At 32.6% G+C, this 16,975-nt stretch overlaps 5 protein-coding genes and 1 pseudogene across 6 annotated transcripts, besides 2 other annotated features; 1 reads left to right on the top strand and 5 right to left on the bottom strand.

Moving 5' to 3' along the window:
* Positions 1–4,583: part of a mobile genetic element that runs on past the window's edge.
* TVAGG3_0423940 (uncharacterized protein) lies at positions 63–1,298 on the bottom strand (the record flags this gene model as incomplete). The annotated part of the gene is made up of 1 exon (XM_051233514.1): positions 63–1,298. The coding sequence occupies one exon, from the start codon at positions 1,296–1,298 to the stop codon at positions 63–65; it is 1,236 nt and encodes a 411-aa protein (XP_051103244.1).
* On the bottom strand, positions 3,198–3,747 carry TVAGG3_0423930 (protein of unknown function, DUF4106 family; the record flags this gene model as incomplete). Its single annotated transcript, XM_051233513.1, has 1 exon — positions 3,198–3,747. A coding segment is annotated over one exon (550 nt), but the record flags the coding sequence as incomplete, so codon positions are not given.
* Positions 4,584–4,792: 209 nt separating the features above from the next.
* Positions 4,793–5,490: a mobile genetic element.
* Positions 5,491–6,235: 745 nt separating this feature from the next.
* TVAGG3_0423900 lies at positions 6,236–7,394 on the bottom strand (annotated as a pseudogene). The gene has a single exon. A coding segment is annotated over exon 1 (1,159 nt).
* Positions 7,395–7,679: 285 nt separating this feature from the next.
* Positions 7,680–7,878, bottom strand: TVAGG3_0423890 (protein of unknown function, DUF4106 family; the record flags this gene model as incomplete). The annotated part of the gene is made up of 1 exon (XM_051233512.1): positions 7,680–7,878. A coding segment is annotated over one exon (199 nt), but the record flags the coding sequence as incomplete, so codon positions are not given.
* Positions 7,879–10,847: 2,969 nt separating this feature from the next.
* On the top strand, positions 10,848–14,302 carry TVAGG3_0423880 (uncharacterized protein; the record flags this gene model as incomplete). Its single annotated transcript, XM_001302613.1, has 1 exon — positions 10,902–14,042. One exon carries the CDS (start codon positions 10,902–10,904, stop codon positions 14,040–14,042), a length of 3,141 nt encoding a protein of 1,046 aa, XP_001302614.1.
* A 115-nt stretch (positions 14,303–14,417) lies between these two features.
* TVAGG3_0423870 (microtubule-binding calmodulin-regulated spectrin-associated family) lies at positions 14,418–16,836 on the bottom strand (the record flags this gene model as incomplete). Its single annotated transcript, XM_001302612.1, has 1 exon — positions 14,449–16,836. One exon carries the CDS (start codon positions 16,834–16,836, stop codon positions 14,449–14,451), a length of 2,388 nt encoding a protein of 795 aa, XP_001302613.1.
* Between the last annotated feature and the right edge of the window lie 139 nt (positions 16,837–16,975).

Below are 16,975 nucleotides of genomic sequence, written 5' to 3'. Positions count from 1 at the left end.
TTTGTTGACTGAAATATATTTCGTCATCTTTTCTATCGGATAAAAAAATATTTTTTTTAAATTTACTCAGAAAAATTTTTCTTTGTATATACGCCATTCTGAACATCTAAAAGATTTTTGACATTTGCCAAGAATGTTCGTTTAGACGCTGTCATATAACCATACTCTTGACAATATTGTTTATATTCATCATATAAAGACCTTTCATCTAATGACACAAAGTCAGTTTCATCTATAAACAGTTCATATACACTCTTGTTTGCTTCTAACAATGTTTGTCTTTCTTCGGTATATGGAATTTGTCTTGGATTGAACTTTGAAATATCTAATGTCATGAAATATGAGAACAAGTGGTTGTAAAAGTTAGGTGTCAAAGTTTCTGCTAAGTCGTCAAAATATTCTGTATCTTGCATATGAGAATCTGACGTTCTGACAACTACATATCTTCTGTCAGAACTTTCTAACTTCATCGGAACAACATTGTTTGAAACCATGACGAAGTTTGCAACATTTTCACAAACTCTTTGGTCTTTATATTTTCTTTCAACAACTCCAACTTTGTCTGTTATAAGACTCTTCAAAGCATCTGAGTTCAAAACTTTTGTTGTATCTATACTTTGAAGTTCATTGCAAACTATAAGTTTCATATTCTCAATTGAAGAGTTAAATTTACCGCAGATGTTTTCTAAGTTTGTCATATTCGGGTTCGAATAACCTTCTAATAGTTTGCACAAAATATCTGTAAAGAATGTGTTCTTACCAGTTCCTTGTTTTCCAATTATAATGAGAGCAGTTTCATTTTTAGCGCTTGGATGTTGTAAGATGTTTGCAAACCAACATAAGATATACTCATAGACTCTTTCGTTTCCATTGCATATAATTTCTTTGACATGGTCTAACCAAGCTTCTATAACATTTTCTTTCCATTCTACTTGTTCGTATTTATATCCAGTGAAGATAGAATAGAAGTTTGGAGAAGGTGTATAGAACTTTATACCTCGAACTGAAAAATCTTCAAGTTTTGACAATAAGATATCCCAAGCATCTAACATCTTCATTCCAACTTGTACAACTTTTATTTTCTTAAGTTTCTGTTTACATTCTTGTTCTGAAACTATTGTCGCTCTTGGTTTGTTAAAGACAACATCCCATTCTTTCATGACATAACATTCTGGGGCAGAGTCAACATAAATGACTAAACGTTTCAAATTCTCGACTGCTTTGTTATAGTCTCTAAATGGACACATATTTCTGAATGCTTGGAAGTCATAAAAATCTGAAACATCTATTCTGTACATTTTTAAAAATAAAAAAAATATTTTTTTTATTCTTGACTTTGTTGTTGCATTGTTCCATTTGTTGCATTTGTTGTTCTTGACTATTTGTTGTTGAAGTTGTTCTTGTAGTACAATACTTTCACCAGTTGCATCTTCCAATTCGAAACTTTCTGCCGTCATTGACAAATACATAGGACATAAAAGTTTTACAGGAACAAAGTTTGCGTCAACTAAGGTTAAGTTTATGTTTGCTAAAGTGTTTGAGTTCACTAAAGCTGAAAACTCTGCATTCGAATGAACAATAGGCAAACCAGCAGAGAAAGTGTTGTTTATACGCATGAGTATCTTTTGGTCATAGTAGTTTCTGTCGACATTCGAATAGCACTTTGAACCTAAGTTTGAAACAATATATAAATAGGTGTACTTAAAGTCAATGGAACAGACAAACCTTGTATGACACCTTTTCCTGTTATAGGAAACTGTTGGTAGTAAAAACCAGATATAAGTTTGTATTATAGCTCATATCGTTTATACTAAACTCAGTCGGACATCCAAACATAATGAAACCTGCTCTAGTTGCAGCACATGTTACATCCGTCCTTAAAGTATTAAATAAGTCAACAAAACCTGTTGGTGGTATATCTGAGTAAGTATCTTCAAAGAAGTATTTTTTACCATTCACAACAACAAAGTCTTCTGGTCAAAAGAGCAAAACAGGCTTTAGTCGTCATCGTGTTTAAGGTCAGTTTACAATATCGTCCTTGAGGACTTTGTAAGTTTGTTGTTATAGAATTATATGACTCAGGGTTTTTAGTCGTAATAGTATAAACCACTATGTCTTCTGCCATTTACTTAGCAACAAACTTTAATGAAATGTTGTGGTCGTCAAATATTTTTATGACGTCTGGGAAACTATATTTTAAGTTCAACGTTTCACCTCCTTTCATAACGTATATCTTGTCAATGACATTATATGAAACACCACAGCAAGCAATGTCGGGCTCTATTTCTTTGATGTTTATATCGTCTGCCTCTGTCAAAAGTTTCAATAGTTCTTTCAAAACTTCACGAGGTGCGATGACATATGAGTTCACTTTTACAGGGTTGTGTTCGACCAAGTTTAACATTATACCTAAAGCTTGACAAATCTTCTCCTGAGTTTAAGTTTATCTTTCAGTTGTTTGTAGTCATTTCGAATATCTGCAACAGAACTTAAGTCTCTGCTAACTTCAGGATATGTTGGTTGTTCTTTTACAGGAACTATTGTTATACCATCTTGGTCTTCGTATGGTTTCCCCACTTCAACATCTCTTTCTTTGACATTGACAACAACACTTTGACTGTTTGTTTGAGTTGGTGAATTTAACTTCACATCTGCCACCGCCTTAAACCTTTTGAAACACTTACGCTTTCTATTTTTCGGAAATGACATTTTACTTAGAATAAAAATGGACGTATTCGAGTATCTCTTCGAATTGAAGCAGAACAAAGTTTACACACACAAACAATACAAATACATTGACAGAATAGTTCTTTATACAAACAATGGTAAATGTTATAGAATAGCAGTCTTTTGCTGAACCAAAATATTTCCATAAAGCAAAGAAAAGTTGGTATAACCGAGATGGTGAAAGTTCTTGAAGCAGACAAAAATATAACAACAAAAACTGACCGATATTTCTAAAGGAAAGTTTATCTTACAATTTTATGTCAAAAACTGGCGTACTGTCAATATTTGACGGAGAGAAGTCAGTTCAAGAACAACTTACTGACCTGCTGCCAAAATCTGCTCGATGAAGCTGTCGTTATGCCAATCTGAGGAGCCCCAGCAGTTTCATCGAACGAATCTTCAAAAGCATCTTCCGGAAAAGTGCTATTGGTTTTGTAAACTTCTTGCTCTCAGTTCATCTGGACCGTCTCTGTCACCAGTATATTGTATTTGTACAGTACCAACAGTTGAAATACCACCCATAAAGTCTTCTGAGTCAGCAAATGGAATGCCAAGCCAAAAGTTTGAACGGTCTCCATTTGTATATTGAGTTTTTTGAGCTCCTGTATGGGTCCATACTTTCACATATGGCATAATAGAACTTTGCATTTCAGGGTTAATGGTTGTTGTGAAGTTGTTGTTAAAGTTCATAGCATCTAATGTCAAGTTGTATGACCTCATATCCTCAACTGTGGAATATTCTTCTCTTGGATAGTATTTGCCATCTATGTTTATATGATATTTAATACCAGGGTTGTAGAAACAAGAATAGTCATTTATAGTTCGTCTGAACAGTACAAACATAGTATCTGCATGTTTCATTGCAGTTGTTAAAGCAATATCTGTTCTTGCACCTGGGTCAGCACTTTGGTTTCCAACTTCACCTGCAAAGTCTTTGACAGATATTTGGTGTATAGGGAACATAAGTGGAACTGCAATATATTTGGCAGCTAAAGCATTTGAAATATCTGGGTCCAACATATAGACTGCAAGTCTGCTTTCTATTCTCTTGCATTCAAATTTTTCGCATGTGAACTTAACTGGGTCCCAAGCAGTTCCAGCAGCATTGAAATAATAGTTTACTTCAGTGTTGAAGTTGAGAAACAAAGTCTAAGTCAACTTTGTCTTTGCAAAAGTCACAGAACTTGGCTCCACCAGTTCCAGCTACAGTAAGAGTGAATGGGTCTTGTGTTGGTGCAATGACTAAGTTATTTTTGCTTGGAGTAAGTTCGATAGAAATTTTTCCCGCCCAGTTTGGCAGTATCTTAAAAACCTGAAGATGAGGAAGATGACAAAGGAACTCTAAGTTTCAGTTTTACTTTAGTGGCAGCAGTTCCATCTGAACCAGAAAGGTTAACATAAACTCCTGGAACGTTAGGGTCAAGTCTTCTTATTTTCTCAATAGTTGCATACTGGTCTGTTTGTTCTCTAGCTTGTGGTTGTACTGAGTTTCTCAAAGCGAACCATTCATAGTTTGCCCATGTTACTGTTTGAACTAAGTCAGAGTTAGAATATATCTTATATCCCATGAAAACTTCTGGAGCATATTGGTATCCGACATAGAAAATTCCATTGCAACCTTTCTTGTCAGACAACTTGGCAGAAGGTTTTATTTCAATGTCTTGTTCCACGTATAAGAATGAGTTGTCAATAGAAATAATATGAAACCTGTCGCAAGCAATATCTACTGTTGTTGAAGAACCTTCTCCAAACTCACCTACGTTTCCATAAGAAACAGCAGTTGTATATTCGTAAGTTCCAGGAACTATTTCTGACCTTCTAATGGCATTGTCGCATTCGTTATACCATTCGGAAACATTTCCATTCATAGCATCCAAAACTGTTGGCGTTATATTCTGAGCGGCGTACATTTCATATGAGTAAAAATATAGAATAGTTGGATTTATATGTCATAATAGAACCCACGTGGGACCAAGCTTTACTTTCTTCCTGACTGAGTTTTTAACTCTTCTTTTTCCTTCATTGCCCTCTGCTTGAAGTTGTTGCATCTTTGCATTATGTTCATCTAGTATGTTGCAAATTTCCCATGTCCTTTTTGCCTTTGGCTCTGGTCGCCCATCTCAGGTAACCTATATCCTAGAAAGAGTTTGTCATAGTCTGTATTTGAGTCTTTGCGTATTGTTTGCATGACTCTTTCCTGAGTTTCTGGTTCAAGCTCTTCAACAGAGCTTGTCCATATGGAATAAGCTCGTTTCCAAATATATGTTTTTGTAGCCATTCTGGTTTTCTTTCCATGTTACAATAATATCTTTTGTGAATGGGAAGCTTTTACCCAATCTTTCAGTTCTTGCGTCGTTTATTTCTGTAGTTGGTTTTATTTTGTCAAGGAACATGTTTTTCAATACTAACATTTCATTTGGTACTGTCCATTTGAGTTTTCTTAAATATTTCATCCCTTCTCAGTTCATTGTCTGCAAAGTAAGTTTTTATGACATTTTGTAAACTTTCATTTGCAAGGTCATGTACAATAGGTTCTCTTCCTTCGCTCTCCCTAACTTTCTTTCTAAACTCTTCACCAAATATACCATCTCTATGGTTCTGTGTAGTTCTTTGAGATAAATGTTCTAGAACGTCAGGTGTTATATTTCCATCAGCCATGTTCATTTCATACTGGTCCAAAATATCTGCATGTTTCATATCTTTCAATGGCATTAAAGCCGCGCTTAAAATACCAGCTATATCTCGTTCACCATTGACTTCCATTGCGTCTACAACTTCTTGGAATTGTGGTTGTAAGTTTATGAACCACCTATCTGGATTAGCTTTATGACCCCATCTCATTGTAGTTCCATCGTCTGCAGAAACAAAAGTAGGTTTGTTTCCATCTTGGTTAGGTTCTGAATGAACTTTAAACAATGTTTCATTTCTATATGTTTTCTTGAAATTTAACCTTTTATTTTCACCGAGTTCATCCGAAGATTGAACGTTAAATGCTCGTAAGTAAAAAGGGTTGTTGTATTTGTGTACATTTTCTTTCAGTGCTTCCATTCTATGCTGAATATTTTCATCTGATGTTGGAGTCTTTTGTATGTCGGCAAACATTTTTCGATATTCTTCTACTATGTCAGCCGAATTTTTTTTAGACTCTTGGAAATATTCCATATTCTCCGCATACTCTTGTTGAGGGTCAAGATTTTTCGGCTGTTCCAAATCTTCATCTAGTTCTGTGAAGTTAGTTTCCAAAGGAAGGACTTGTTCGTTTCCTTCAGGCTCTTCTAGCTGTTGTTGCTGAACTATTTCTTCCATGTCTGGTTGTATCTGAACTTCTTCCTGTGGAGTTTCTTGTACCTCATCTGCTGGCATTTCATATATTCCGAGACCGTTTTCAACAATTTCCCTATCTACGTCATCCGCATTCATAAGCTTTTGTTCTTTCGTTCCGTCTCTATTTTTTACGCGTTTCATGACGAAAGTTGAATTGTCATTTAGCTCTGACATCAAATATCTCGGAGTAAATTCATCCATGTCATTTGGATGATATGCTATTAAATCATATCCCTTAGCGAGCTTGTATTTTCAGGTTTGAGATTATATCCGTTTTGGTGCTGAGCCATAAAGCTAAATAGGTTCGGGTCAGTATTTCCATCCTTGAACTTTCCAATAGCTTCTTTATATCTGTCACTAAAGTCAACAGTATCTGGGAAACCACACTCTTCTTTAAGCATTTTTAAGAATTCTTGGTTTCCTTGTTCTCTACTTCTTTTATGTCCTTGCTCTGTTTGTGGTTGTTGTTGTGCTGGATTTTGAACTGTTGGTTGCTGTGCAGGGTTTTGAACTGTTGGTTTTGGTTGTTGTGTTGGTTGTTGTGTTGGTTGTTGTGTTGGTTTTGGTGCATGCCTGTGTCTGTGTCCATGTGACGATGTAAATGTTTTAGGTAGTCCTGGTGCAGGTGCTTCTCTTGGAGGGTTTGGTGGTATATAAGTTCCACCAGCTGGCACATATGTTCCATCTGCAGCGTAATGTCCTACCTGACTTTTCGTTTTTAAGAAAGCATTTACTAGGTCTGTTTTGGTCTGTTGTAACTCTTTTTCTTGACTTTTCACAACAGTTGCTCTAACGGCGTCATAGGCACTTTGAACTGCCTGTCTCGTTGCTGCGTCTGTTATTTTCGTCATATTTTGTGCTACTTCTTTTAACTCTTTGTCGAAACCTTCAGACTTCAGTTTCTTTCCAGATGAGAAATCGTTCACTTGTTTCACCTTACTATGAAGAGCTTCGAAGGCGTTCTTAAAGTCAGCATTTGTTAAAGCTTCATTTGAACTGTCTTCATCCGCTTGTATTTTTGTCCTTATTGACCCTATAAGCTGGGCTGCTTTAGCGTTGGCTTGGGCATCTAACCAGTCATTGTTAGCTTTTATATATTCTGCGCTTTTCATTGCCTTTTGCATGGCTGCGTCGTTATTTTTACTTTCTTGTGCTAAGTTTTCATACTGTACGGTTTGGTTTTGCAACTGTAAAAGTTTTTCTGCCTTTACATTTGCTTCAACTTCTTTTTTATACTCATCGCTATCCATATATGTCTTCAGGGCTTTTTGTTTTATCTCTTCATCTTTCAGTACTTTATATTGAGTAGTATGGTTTTTCAAATTTATGACATCTTGTTCCATTTTTGCTACTTCTGCTGCTTTTTCTGACACTTTTTTCGCATATTCCTCTGTACTTAGTTCTTTCAGTTGTTCTTCTTTCTTCTTTTTCTCTACGTTTTAACTCATTGAGTTTCTTTGTGTGTCTGTCATATTCTAGTTTCTTTTCGTTTTCACTTATTTGCTTCTGTATGTCTATGTTTGACTTTTTGACATCTGTTATTTGATTTTTGAGTGAACTCAAATTCATTTGACTTTGAGGGTTATAAGCTGTTCCGTCTGCAGCTCCACCATAGCCTGCCATTTTCGCTAAAAGTGCCGCTCTTAAACCTCCACTCTGTGCACCAATAACTCGGTTTAAAAGCATAGGGTTGCTTGACATTTGTTGCAACATAGTGGGGTCATTCAGCATTTGTTGTTGCAACTGTTGTTGTGGTGTTAGTCTTACTATTGGATGTTTCAATGCTCCCTTCCTCTTACGTATATTCTTACGTAGCTTACGTGGCATTTTAAGTGAAGTTAAAAAGCGGTTTTTGACAGATGTTTTGTTGTGACTTCTTCGTAAAGACTTTGTTGAGATTTCTTCATAAATGTTTTGTCAAGACTTCTTCATAAAGACTTTATTGTGACTTCTTCGTAAAGACTTTGTTAAGACTTCTTCATCGTAATGAGTGTAAATGACCCAAAAATAATGTTTATGTTAGAATGTTAGATCTAACATGTTTTCTAACATGTTTTCTAACATGGTCTAAAACATACAAAATTCATGAAATTTCATACGGAATTCAATAAAAATAATGTTTATGTTAGAATGTTAGATCTAACATGTTTTCTAACATGTTTTCTACCCTCTTGAATTTTCATGATTTCATCGTAAATGTTTTGTCAAGACTTCTTCGTAAAGACTTTGTTGAGATTTCTTCGTAAAGTTCTTCATCGTAAAGACTTTGTAAAGTCTTTCTCATGAACTTTCTTGTCAATGTTTTGTTGAGACTTTGTAAAGTTCTTCATCGTAAAGACTTTGTAAAGAAAGTTCATGAAAATTCATGAGGTTAGAAAAGAGGTTAGAAAAGAGGTTAGATCTAACATTCTAACATAAACATTATTTTTGTCTGATTTTACGAAGAAGTCTTGACAAAACATTTACGATGAAGAAGTCTTGACAAAACATTTACGATGAAGAAGTCTTGACAAAACATTTACGATGAAATCATGAGTTTTACGATGTTAGAAAACATGTTAGAAAACGTGTTAGATCTAACATTCTAACATAAACATTATTTTGGGTCATTTACGCTCATTACGAAGAAGTCTTGACAAAACATTACGAAGAAGAAGTCTTGACAAAAATTTACGATGAAGAAGTCTTGACAAAACATTTACGATGAAGAAGTCTTGACAAAACATTTACGATGAAGAAGTCTTGACAAAACATTTACGATGAAGAAGTCTTGACAAAACATTTACGAAGAAATCATGAGTTTTCTACGATGTTAGAAAAGAGGTTAGAAAAGAGGTTAGATCTAACATTCTAACATAAACATTATTTTTGTCTGATTTTACGAAGAAGTCTTGACAAAACATTTACGATGAAGAAGTCTTGACAAAGTCTTTACGAAGAAGTCTTGACAAAACATTTACGATGAAGAAGTCTTGACAAAACATTTACGAAGAGAAGTACAAACATTTACGATGAAGAAGTCTTGACAAAACATCCTCAGGGCTAGAAGGCACGAAGTGCCTGGAAGCCCCACTACCTTTTTTTTTTTTTTTTTTTTTTTTTTTTTTTTTTTTTTTTTTTTTGTTTAAAAAGGTGATAATATTTCTCAACTAGGATGTGCTACAATATGACTTGGTGAGAAGAATAACTTTTATCATATTCAAAAAAATTTATCTTCATTAGATCAAATTGAATAATGAGTAGGTGCCAAAAGTGCTTACTCTTAAACAACCGTCGGATTTCCGGGTGAAATCGTGACACACTTTCGTCTTTCGTAGGCAGTGGTGGTTGTTACAAAAGGTAACTTCGAATGTAGCGTGAAATCTGCAAAAAAAATTCTGAAATTTGAATGGAGAACACAAAAATTGAATAGTTTACGTCAATAAAAAAGAGAAAAATGAAGCCAATGTGTCTCGAACCTAGGACTTAGAGCAGCAATCCCACTGTTTATCCCATTACACTACACGCATCTCTCCCCTCAGTGAATGAGATCAACTATATGATAACTTTTTCCCCATTATATTCTTGTGGAAAAGTGACAAATAGCAACTTTGACCCTCTCTCATTGAATAATATTTTTTTTACTCGCTTTATAACAAATCCATACATATAAATGATTGTAAAATGGTCAAAACCTACTCAAGTCTGAGTTTGAGTTTCGTAATTTGAGAATGAAAAATTAAATTCAATCCAATTGATTTATGACTAACATTTATAATAAAGATATCGGTGAGAAGCTAATCTTTGAAGGAAACTTTATATACTCTTCTTATTGTATTCGAAATTAAATCTTTGGTAATTACCACCGAATCTTTGCAGGGATACTAAGAATCTATCTAGTTTCCTTCTGTATTTCGATGTTAGCTAAGCTTCAAAGTTAATTTTTAAAATAATGGTATATTTAAATGGAGAAATCTTTAATTTATGTTTAGCCTTTTGATTGTATATGCATTGTATCTGGCGTGGAATGGTTTTCGATGGATGCTAATAAAAAAATTTTTAAAATATTTGAAATGCAATTATGAAATCTTGAATTGTGCAATTTTGATGATCTAGACTTAATGGAGAATTGAAGGCGCATAATTGCTATAATTATTATATCCAAATTTTAATTTGATCTAGAGTTAGCAATCATTTTTCATAAAAGTATACGTTTAATAAAAAATCTCGTGTTGCCCAAGGTATTCAATTCTATCCCCGTGTTGCCCAAAAGTACTCAATATTTGAGAGAAATTGAATAGTTTACAACCGTGTTACACCCGTGTTGCTGCAAAAAAATAAAACCCGTGGATTTATCAATTACTGGCAATCCCATAAGATTTTAGGTTTCAATAATGGAGAGTGATGAATAACTTCTATGATAAGAATTCGTGTCTCATAAATGGAGATTAAAAATCACATAATCAAATGAAATAATTGGAAAATAGAATAATAAAATCACAAAATCATAATATTTTCATCAACATTTTGGAATCATTTGGAGAATTGAGCAAAAAATTGTTGGGAAGGCCTGATATGGAATTTTTTGACAAAATTTGACTTGAATAAATATTGTCTTGCAATCAATCATAGATAGGAAATATTAAGTTGATAGAAAAATTCAGATCATTTGAAATTCTATGATCAATTTTTTATTATCTCAAAAATTATTTATACAAGAATTTAAATGCAAAATACAATATGATCATATTTGTCACTTTTTCGAAAACTATAAATTTTTCATAAATAAAATCAGTATAATCAATCTCATCATCTTGTATAATAATTCTGGAATTCAATCTAAACGATCATTATAAGGTTCTAATAAACTGATGATATCCTTCTTTTTCCACAGTGTTTGGTCCTCCGGATATCTTGAGGATCCAGATCATATTACTATATTTCACTCGATTTATAAGGATAATGATCATCAACGAATTCTTCCTTATATTCCCCAAATATCAGACAGTTTTTTTCATGAAATAACTACCAAAAATCCAAAATTAGCTGATATAGATTTCATATATGTGGATTTGCCTGATTTTTGCAACATCTCCGTCGTTCCAAGTTTTCAAAATACAGAAAATTTAATATTTAACAGCAGTTTATATATTCGATTTGAACCATCAATACTTCAAAACATCGAAGTTGATCAATATTTGACTAATAACTACACAATAAAACTACAAAACTTGAATTCCCATGAAAAAATTGATATTATCCGAATGTACACCTACTCAGAAGACATATATCTTTCAAAAGTGGAAAATATTGAATTGAATGCCAATCAATCGTTCATTTTATCATTTTCCATTTTATCCACCAAAAAAGGCTATCAATCAGCCATAATTTTTATTGAAACAAACTTTGTAACTATACCATACTATATAAGTTACCATGTCAATGAATTTTGCCCAATAAAACTAAAATCAAGACATATCTATCAATATTATGGCCGTCCTAAGCAAATAGATATAAAAATTATTCCATTTATTAGTCAAGCATTAATATACGATTCCTCAGTTTTCTCAACAGAGTCATCAAGTCTATTAATTTCTTTTATTCAATTAACACCAAGAAATTTGCAAGTTGGAACATATCTAACATTTGTTTACATCATAGAAGATGTTCATCAATACATAATTCCCATTTATTTGCATATTCTTCCGTTTGAAATTCATTCATTACACGAAACAATTGAATACACTATTTCGGGAGATGATTTCAGCAATAAACTGCCAATAGTTCTTGTAAATCCAACAGATTCTTTAGGAACAATTGAGAAAATTGATATTCAAGGAATAGCAAACAGATTTAACATAGATGTAATACCACAAATGATGACAATTGATCCAAAACAGAATACACAAGTAGGAGTTCTTGAAATTAACCTTTATAAACTTGATAAACAAAAAGGAACAATTTTGATCGATATTTTTTCAAAAGGAAAGATGTTTCATGTCAAAATACCGTTTAAAATAGCATTGTCTACAGGGAATTTCGTTGTTTCTTATAAATATAACAAGTTTGAATACGGATATCAAACAATTGTAGTTAAAAACACTTTAAACGAACCATTAACCGTCCTAGGAGTTTCCATAGACTCTCATTCATATGATGTGCATGAATTTAAGCCGCAAATCGTAAAACCAGGGAAATTTTTGAAAGAATTCTTTTTAAGTCCAAGGTTTGACCACTTAATATCCAAGACCACGCCTGTAACAGTATTTATACATACGAACCACTCAACAAATAACATTTCTTTTGGATTTTCCCTGGAAAATGATTTGAAAATTGACATTGAAGGCACAGCAATCACAAAAAACAATGACTATTATTATCTTGGAACAGCATTCAGCAATACTTGTAAGAATTTAACGATAAAAATTGTTAATAACAGATTAATTTCGACAAGATTGCTTTCTATTGAAGGCCCTGAAGAAGCAATCCTTGAAGTAGCAAGTGATAAATTTAAATATGAGATTCCAATGAGATCTACCTCTTATATTCCAATAACTTTCACATTTCTGAATAATTCTGAGTCAACAGACTTAGTTACTAGCGATATTACTGTTCGTGTTGAAGGTTTAGAAGTAGTTATACCTATTTCATGGAATATTGTCCTAGGAAATTACGAAATTGATTTTAATTCTGAACATGAAATTTTATTTGGCTCAACTTTGCATGGTTCATTCAAAATGATATACTATTATAGCAAAGTTATGCGAGTATTATATGGAAATGCAGATATTTTTGGTGAAAATCAAGTAATTCTTTCATTTATTATGAAACCCTTCACTCAAAAGGTATTTTATCAGTTTAATAAGACTATATGTACGCATACAGAAGAAGTCCGACCATTCTTTGACCTTTTAGATAGAGTTTCAACGGTAATAAAGTCAAATATTTGGCTAAACAGCAATTTAAGCAATCCTATGGTCCATATTAACTTGATTCTGACTTTGTCTGATGGATTCTTTATCAAACGAACCTTCAAAAGGCAGATTTTTTATTATTCATATGAATCTTTCACAAAAGACTTTGGAATTGTTCATATTGGCAACAAATTGATCAAGTCTTATTCAATTACTAATTATTTCAATGTTCCTGTTATGTTTATCTTCGACAAACCGAAGAAATCAAAATATTATAACATTTGGTGCATTGATAAAGTAATTTTGCAGCCTTCCCAACAGACAAAAGTCGATATATGCTTTGAATTACACGGCCAAGCCTCTGTTTCCCCAGAAATTATGGTAATTTCAAATGTAAGCTATCCTTTCTATTATAAGTTTACAATGAACATTGTTCCTCCATCACTGATGTTTACTAATACCAAGAAAGAGCATGTAACATCAATAGAATTCAAAAATGGACTTGATAAACTATTTTCCTCTCAAAAATGGTCAAAATGCATTATAATTGATAACATAGGAAACGAACAAATAAACCAAATCAACATGAAACTCACAGAACAGTCATTTCTCACTTATAGAATGAAAGATACAAAAATCTTGCCAAAAAATAGGGAAGAAATGTGTTTTGACTTTTATCTTTGGCTTTACACGAATGAAACTGATAACTCCGGAGTCCAATTCTCAATTGTGACCAATGGATTCGAATACATTTTGCCAATTAAAATAGAATTGAACGAATCAACTATAAGACATATATATTCGGCCATAGAATCATCCGCAGATCTCATTGCTTATGTTTGTTTATTTACTCCTGTTATTTGCCTTATTTTCAAGTTAATTTTGTACATTGCCTTCATTTTAGAGAAGAAGAGTAAGTTTGACAAGTTAAATAGAGCTATCAAGCATTATTCTGTCGCCAATTTTAGACAAAAATTCACTCAGAAAGATGAAGAAGAAAAACATATATTTAATCCTTATTCTTATACTAAAAATAGACTAGATAAGCCAGCATCAGGAACAGCTTGCTCCAACATGGAAAAAGTACTAATGAAATGATAATATTTTTATATATTTTTGTTTGTATTTATAAATCATTAAGAATTTTAATCTTTTAATATTTTCCTATCATATGTAACTCTGATTCTTGAATATGATCAGATTTTTATTTGATCTAATGAACATGCCTCTTAGAAAGAAGATATAGTTGATAAACAACTTACTTTAATAATTGTTCGAAGTAAATTAAGAAACTTCGATTTTTGCAAATAAAATTAGAGAAAATAACTTTGTAAATAAACTCAAAACAGCATTCTTTCATCTACATCTCAAATATTTGTATCAATATAAGTCTGATTTGTTAAGAAAGTCATTTCAGATTTAAAATTTAATGAAATTTTTTTAGAAAAATTGATAAATTAAGATAATATTCATATATTTTATAAATACAAACAAAATTATAGAATTACCACGATTGTGGCTCTTTTTCTCTTTTCATGGAAAAACCATCTGTTGTCTGAGTGAAAGATTTGGATAAAATTCTTTCGTACTGTTTCGTTCCGTTAACAAATTTATAGAAGGCAGAGACATCCGACTGATAAATGCTGTCTTGGCCGATTCCATAAATTTTTTTTGCGACATCATTGTTTAGGATGTAAATACCCTTATATTTCATAGTTCTTGATGCCATTAATATCAAAATTCTCTCATTTGAGAATCTATCTTGTAAAATTTTCATCAAATTATTGTATTCATCGACATGAGCTGGTCCTGGAAGCGCGTGATACTTCAAAGCATTAGCTATTGTGCTAATATTAGGAACTGTTGAAGTATGTTCCGTAATTTCCTTTTTGGAGTGAGATAATCTGAATCTTTCCGGAATTGCTTTCTTTGGAGGGTCCATTCGCAATTCAAATTCATCAGGAAGTGATTCTTCGGAGTCGCCATAAATAGAAAGACTGTTTTTCTTTTGTGCGTTTATCATTGCTCTTCTTGCTGCAATTTCATCAACTCCAACCCATTTAACATGTGGAAGTTTAGATTTATCAACTATTTTTGGCTGTTCTTGAGCTGGATTTTGTTTTTCTTTCTCAATATTTTCATTTTCTTGATTTTTGTCATTTTTAGGCTGATTTTGTGATTGATCAATTTCTTTTTTATCAGAATTTTTTAATTCCTTATTTTCATCCTTTGAATTCTGATCTTTGACTTTATTTTTATCTGATTTCGGATCTTCATGGTTTTTATCATCTTCATTATGTTTGGAACTATTTTTCTTCTCATTTGATGAAGTATGAGTGGAATTTTTCGAATTATGATTTTCATGATTTTTATTTTTCTCAGTTTCTTTCTTTTCTTGCTTACTCTGATCTGTATTTTCACTTTTCTTATCATTTGTAGATGTTTCAGAAGCAGATTTTGAGTTTTGATTCTCATTATTTTTATTTTTCACGTTTTCCTTCTTTTCCTGCTTGTTCTGATCTTGTTTTTCATCCTTTTTATCATTTTTCGATGAACTTTCGTGTTTATGATGATGTTTTTCATGAGATTCGTTCGATTGCTTTTCTTTAGCGATCCACGGCTTCTTTTTCACTACTTTCATGACAGAAGGAGGGATTCCTTCTGGTTTTTTCCTGCACCATTCAAAAAATTTCTGAGCAAATTCTTCTTTCCCAGAAAATTTTGCTAGGAACTCTTTGTTGTTTATTTTATGGCTGTTTGCAAACTTAACAATGACTTTTGCAAACTGTGAATTTTCTGGATCGTTATGACCTGTAAAATTCTCTAATGCTATGGAAACTAATTCGATTTCGACATCGTTATTAGAAGAGGCAACAATAGGTGTTGACATAGCGTTCTTTGTTTTTTCTGTGTCATTTGGTTGTTTCGATAATTTCTTATTTTGGTTGTTTCCTCTTGAAGAGGAAGTTGAAGTTTTAGGACGAGGCTGTTTGTTTATTACTGATGTAATGATCAATGGCCGCGCAGGAAGAACGCTTATTGGAGTTACGATCGGTTTTACAACAGCTACAGGAGGTGGCGGAGGTTCTACCTTAACGAACTTTTTAGCGCCTACCCTAGTTGCATAAAAGAGATCCGAAATGAAGCACATGAAGAGTTTTTCTGGAATTGGAAATTTCGATGGTGTAAAAACGCCCAAATCATTCAAAACAGGTTTGCAAAGGTCCCAATTACTCTTAATTTGTTCATCTGTCATGTTACTATTGATTACTATAGAAGATTTTGGAACTTGTGCGGGAAAAACTCTTGATAGGATTCCTGCAACATAATATCCTTTTGCAATATCATGTTGTGCATCAGTAATATCAGGAATTGTATGAATACAGGGAAATTTTGAAACCCAAATGTTAATTGCTTCTTCTATGAAATTTACTTGTTTTTCCAAAACGTAAAATGATCTTGGAAGTCTTCTTATGTCACTTATCAATTGATCTTTGGTTAAAGTTTTGTCAAAAACGACAAATTCGATGATCAAACATAAATTTAAGTGGTCTTCTGCATTTCCTGATACAAGACCAGAAACAGTACATGGTTGCTGTGGCTTATATCCAATTGAATCTAAAATATTTAGGACAGAAGAATAATTGTCGTTAGCATTTTGATTTGAAACCGTAACATCATGAAAAATGGAAGCGATAATTAAATATTGTATTCCTAATAAAACATCTTGTATGGTTTCAATATCTGATTTCAGAGAAATATCTTGAAATTTTTGTTTATTTGAAGCAAATTCCAAGCATAAAAGAAGTTTTTCTGATGCTGTATCAGATTGACTCAATACTCGCTTTGCCATATGATTAATCCAGGATAAATGTACTAATAATTCATCCATCCAAATTAATAAAATTAAAAAGTGACTTAATTCTCGTTAGTAATGGATTTTTCAAGAACAGTGGAAAAGTTCCTTTCTACTTATGAAGCAAAAATCTTAAAATTTTAAGAAATCATAAAATTAAAATTATTCATGAGCA

Source organism: Trichomonas vaginalis, chromosome V, assembly GCF_026262505.1.
Source record: "Trichomonas vaginalis G3 chromosome V, whole genome shotgun sequence".
In the NCBI taxonomy this organism is placed as follows: domain Eukaryota; phylum Parabasalia; order Trichomonadida; family Trichomonadidae; genus Trichomonas; species Trichomonas vaginalis.
Note: the sequence above shows the minus strand (reverse complement) of the source record. Positions and strands in the feature narration are given on the sequence as shown.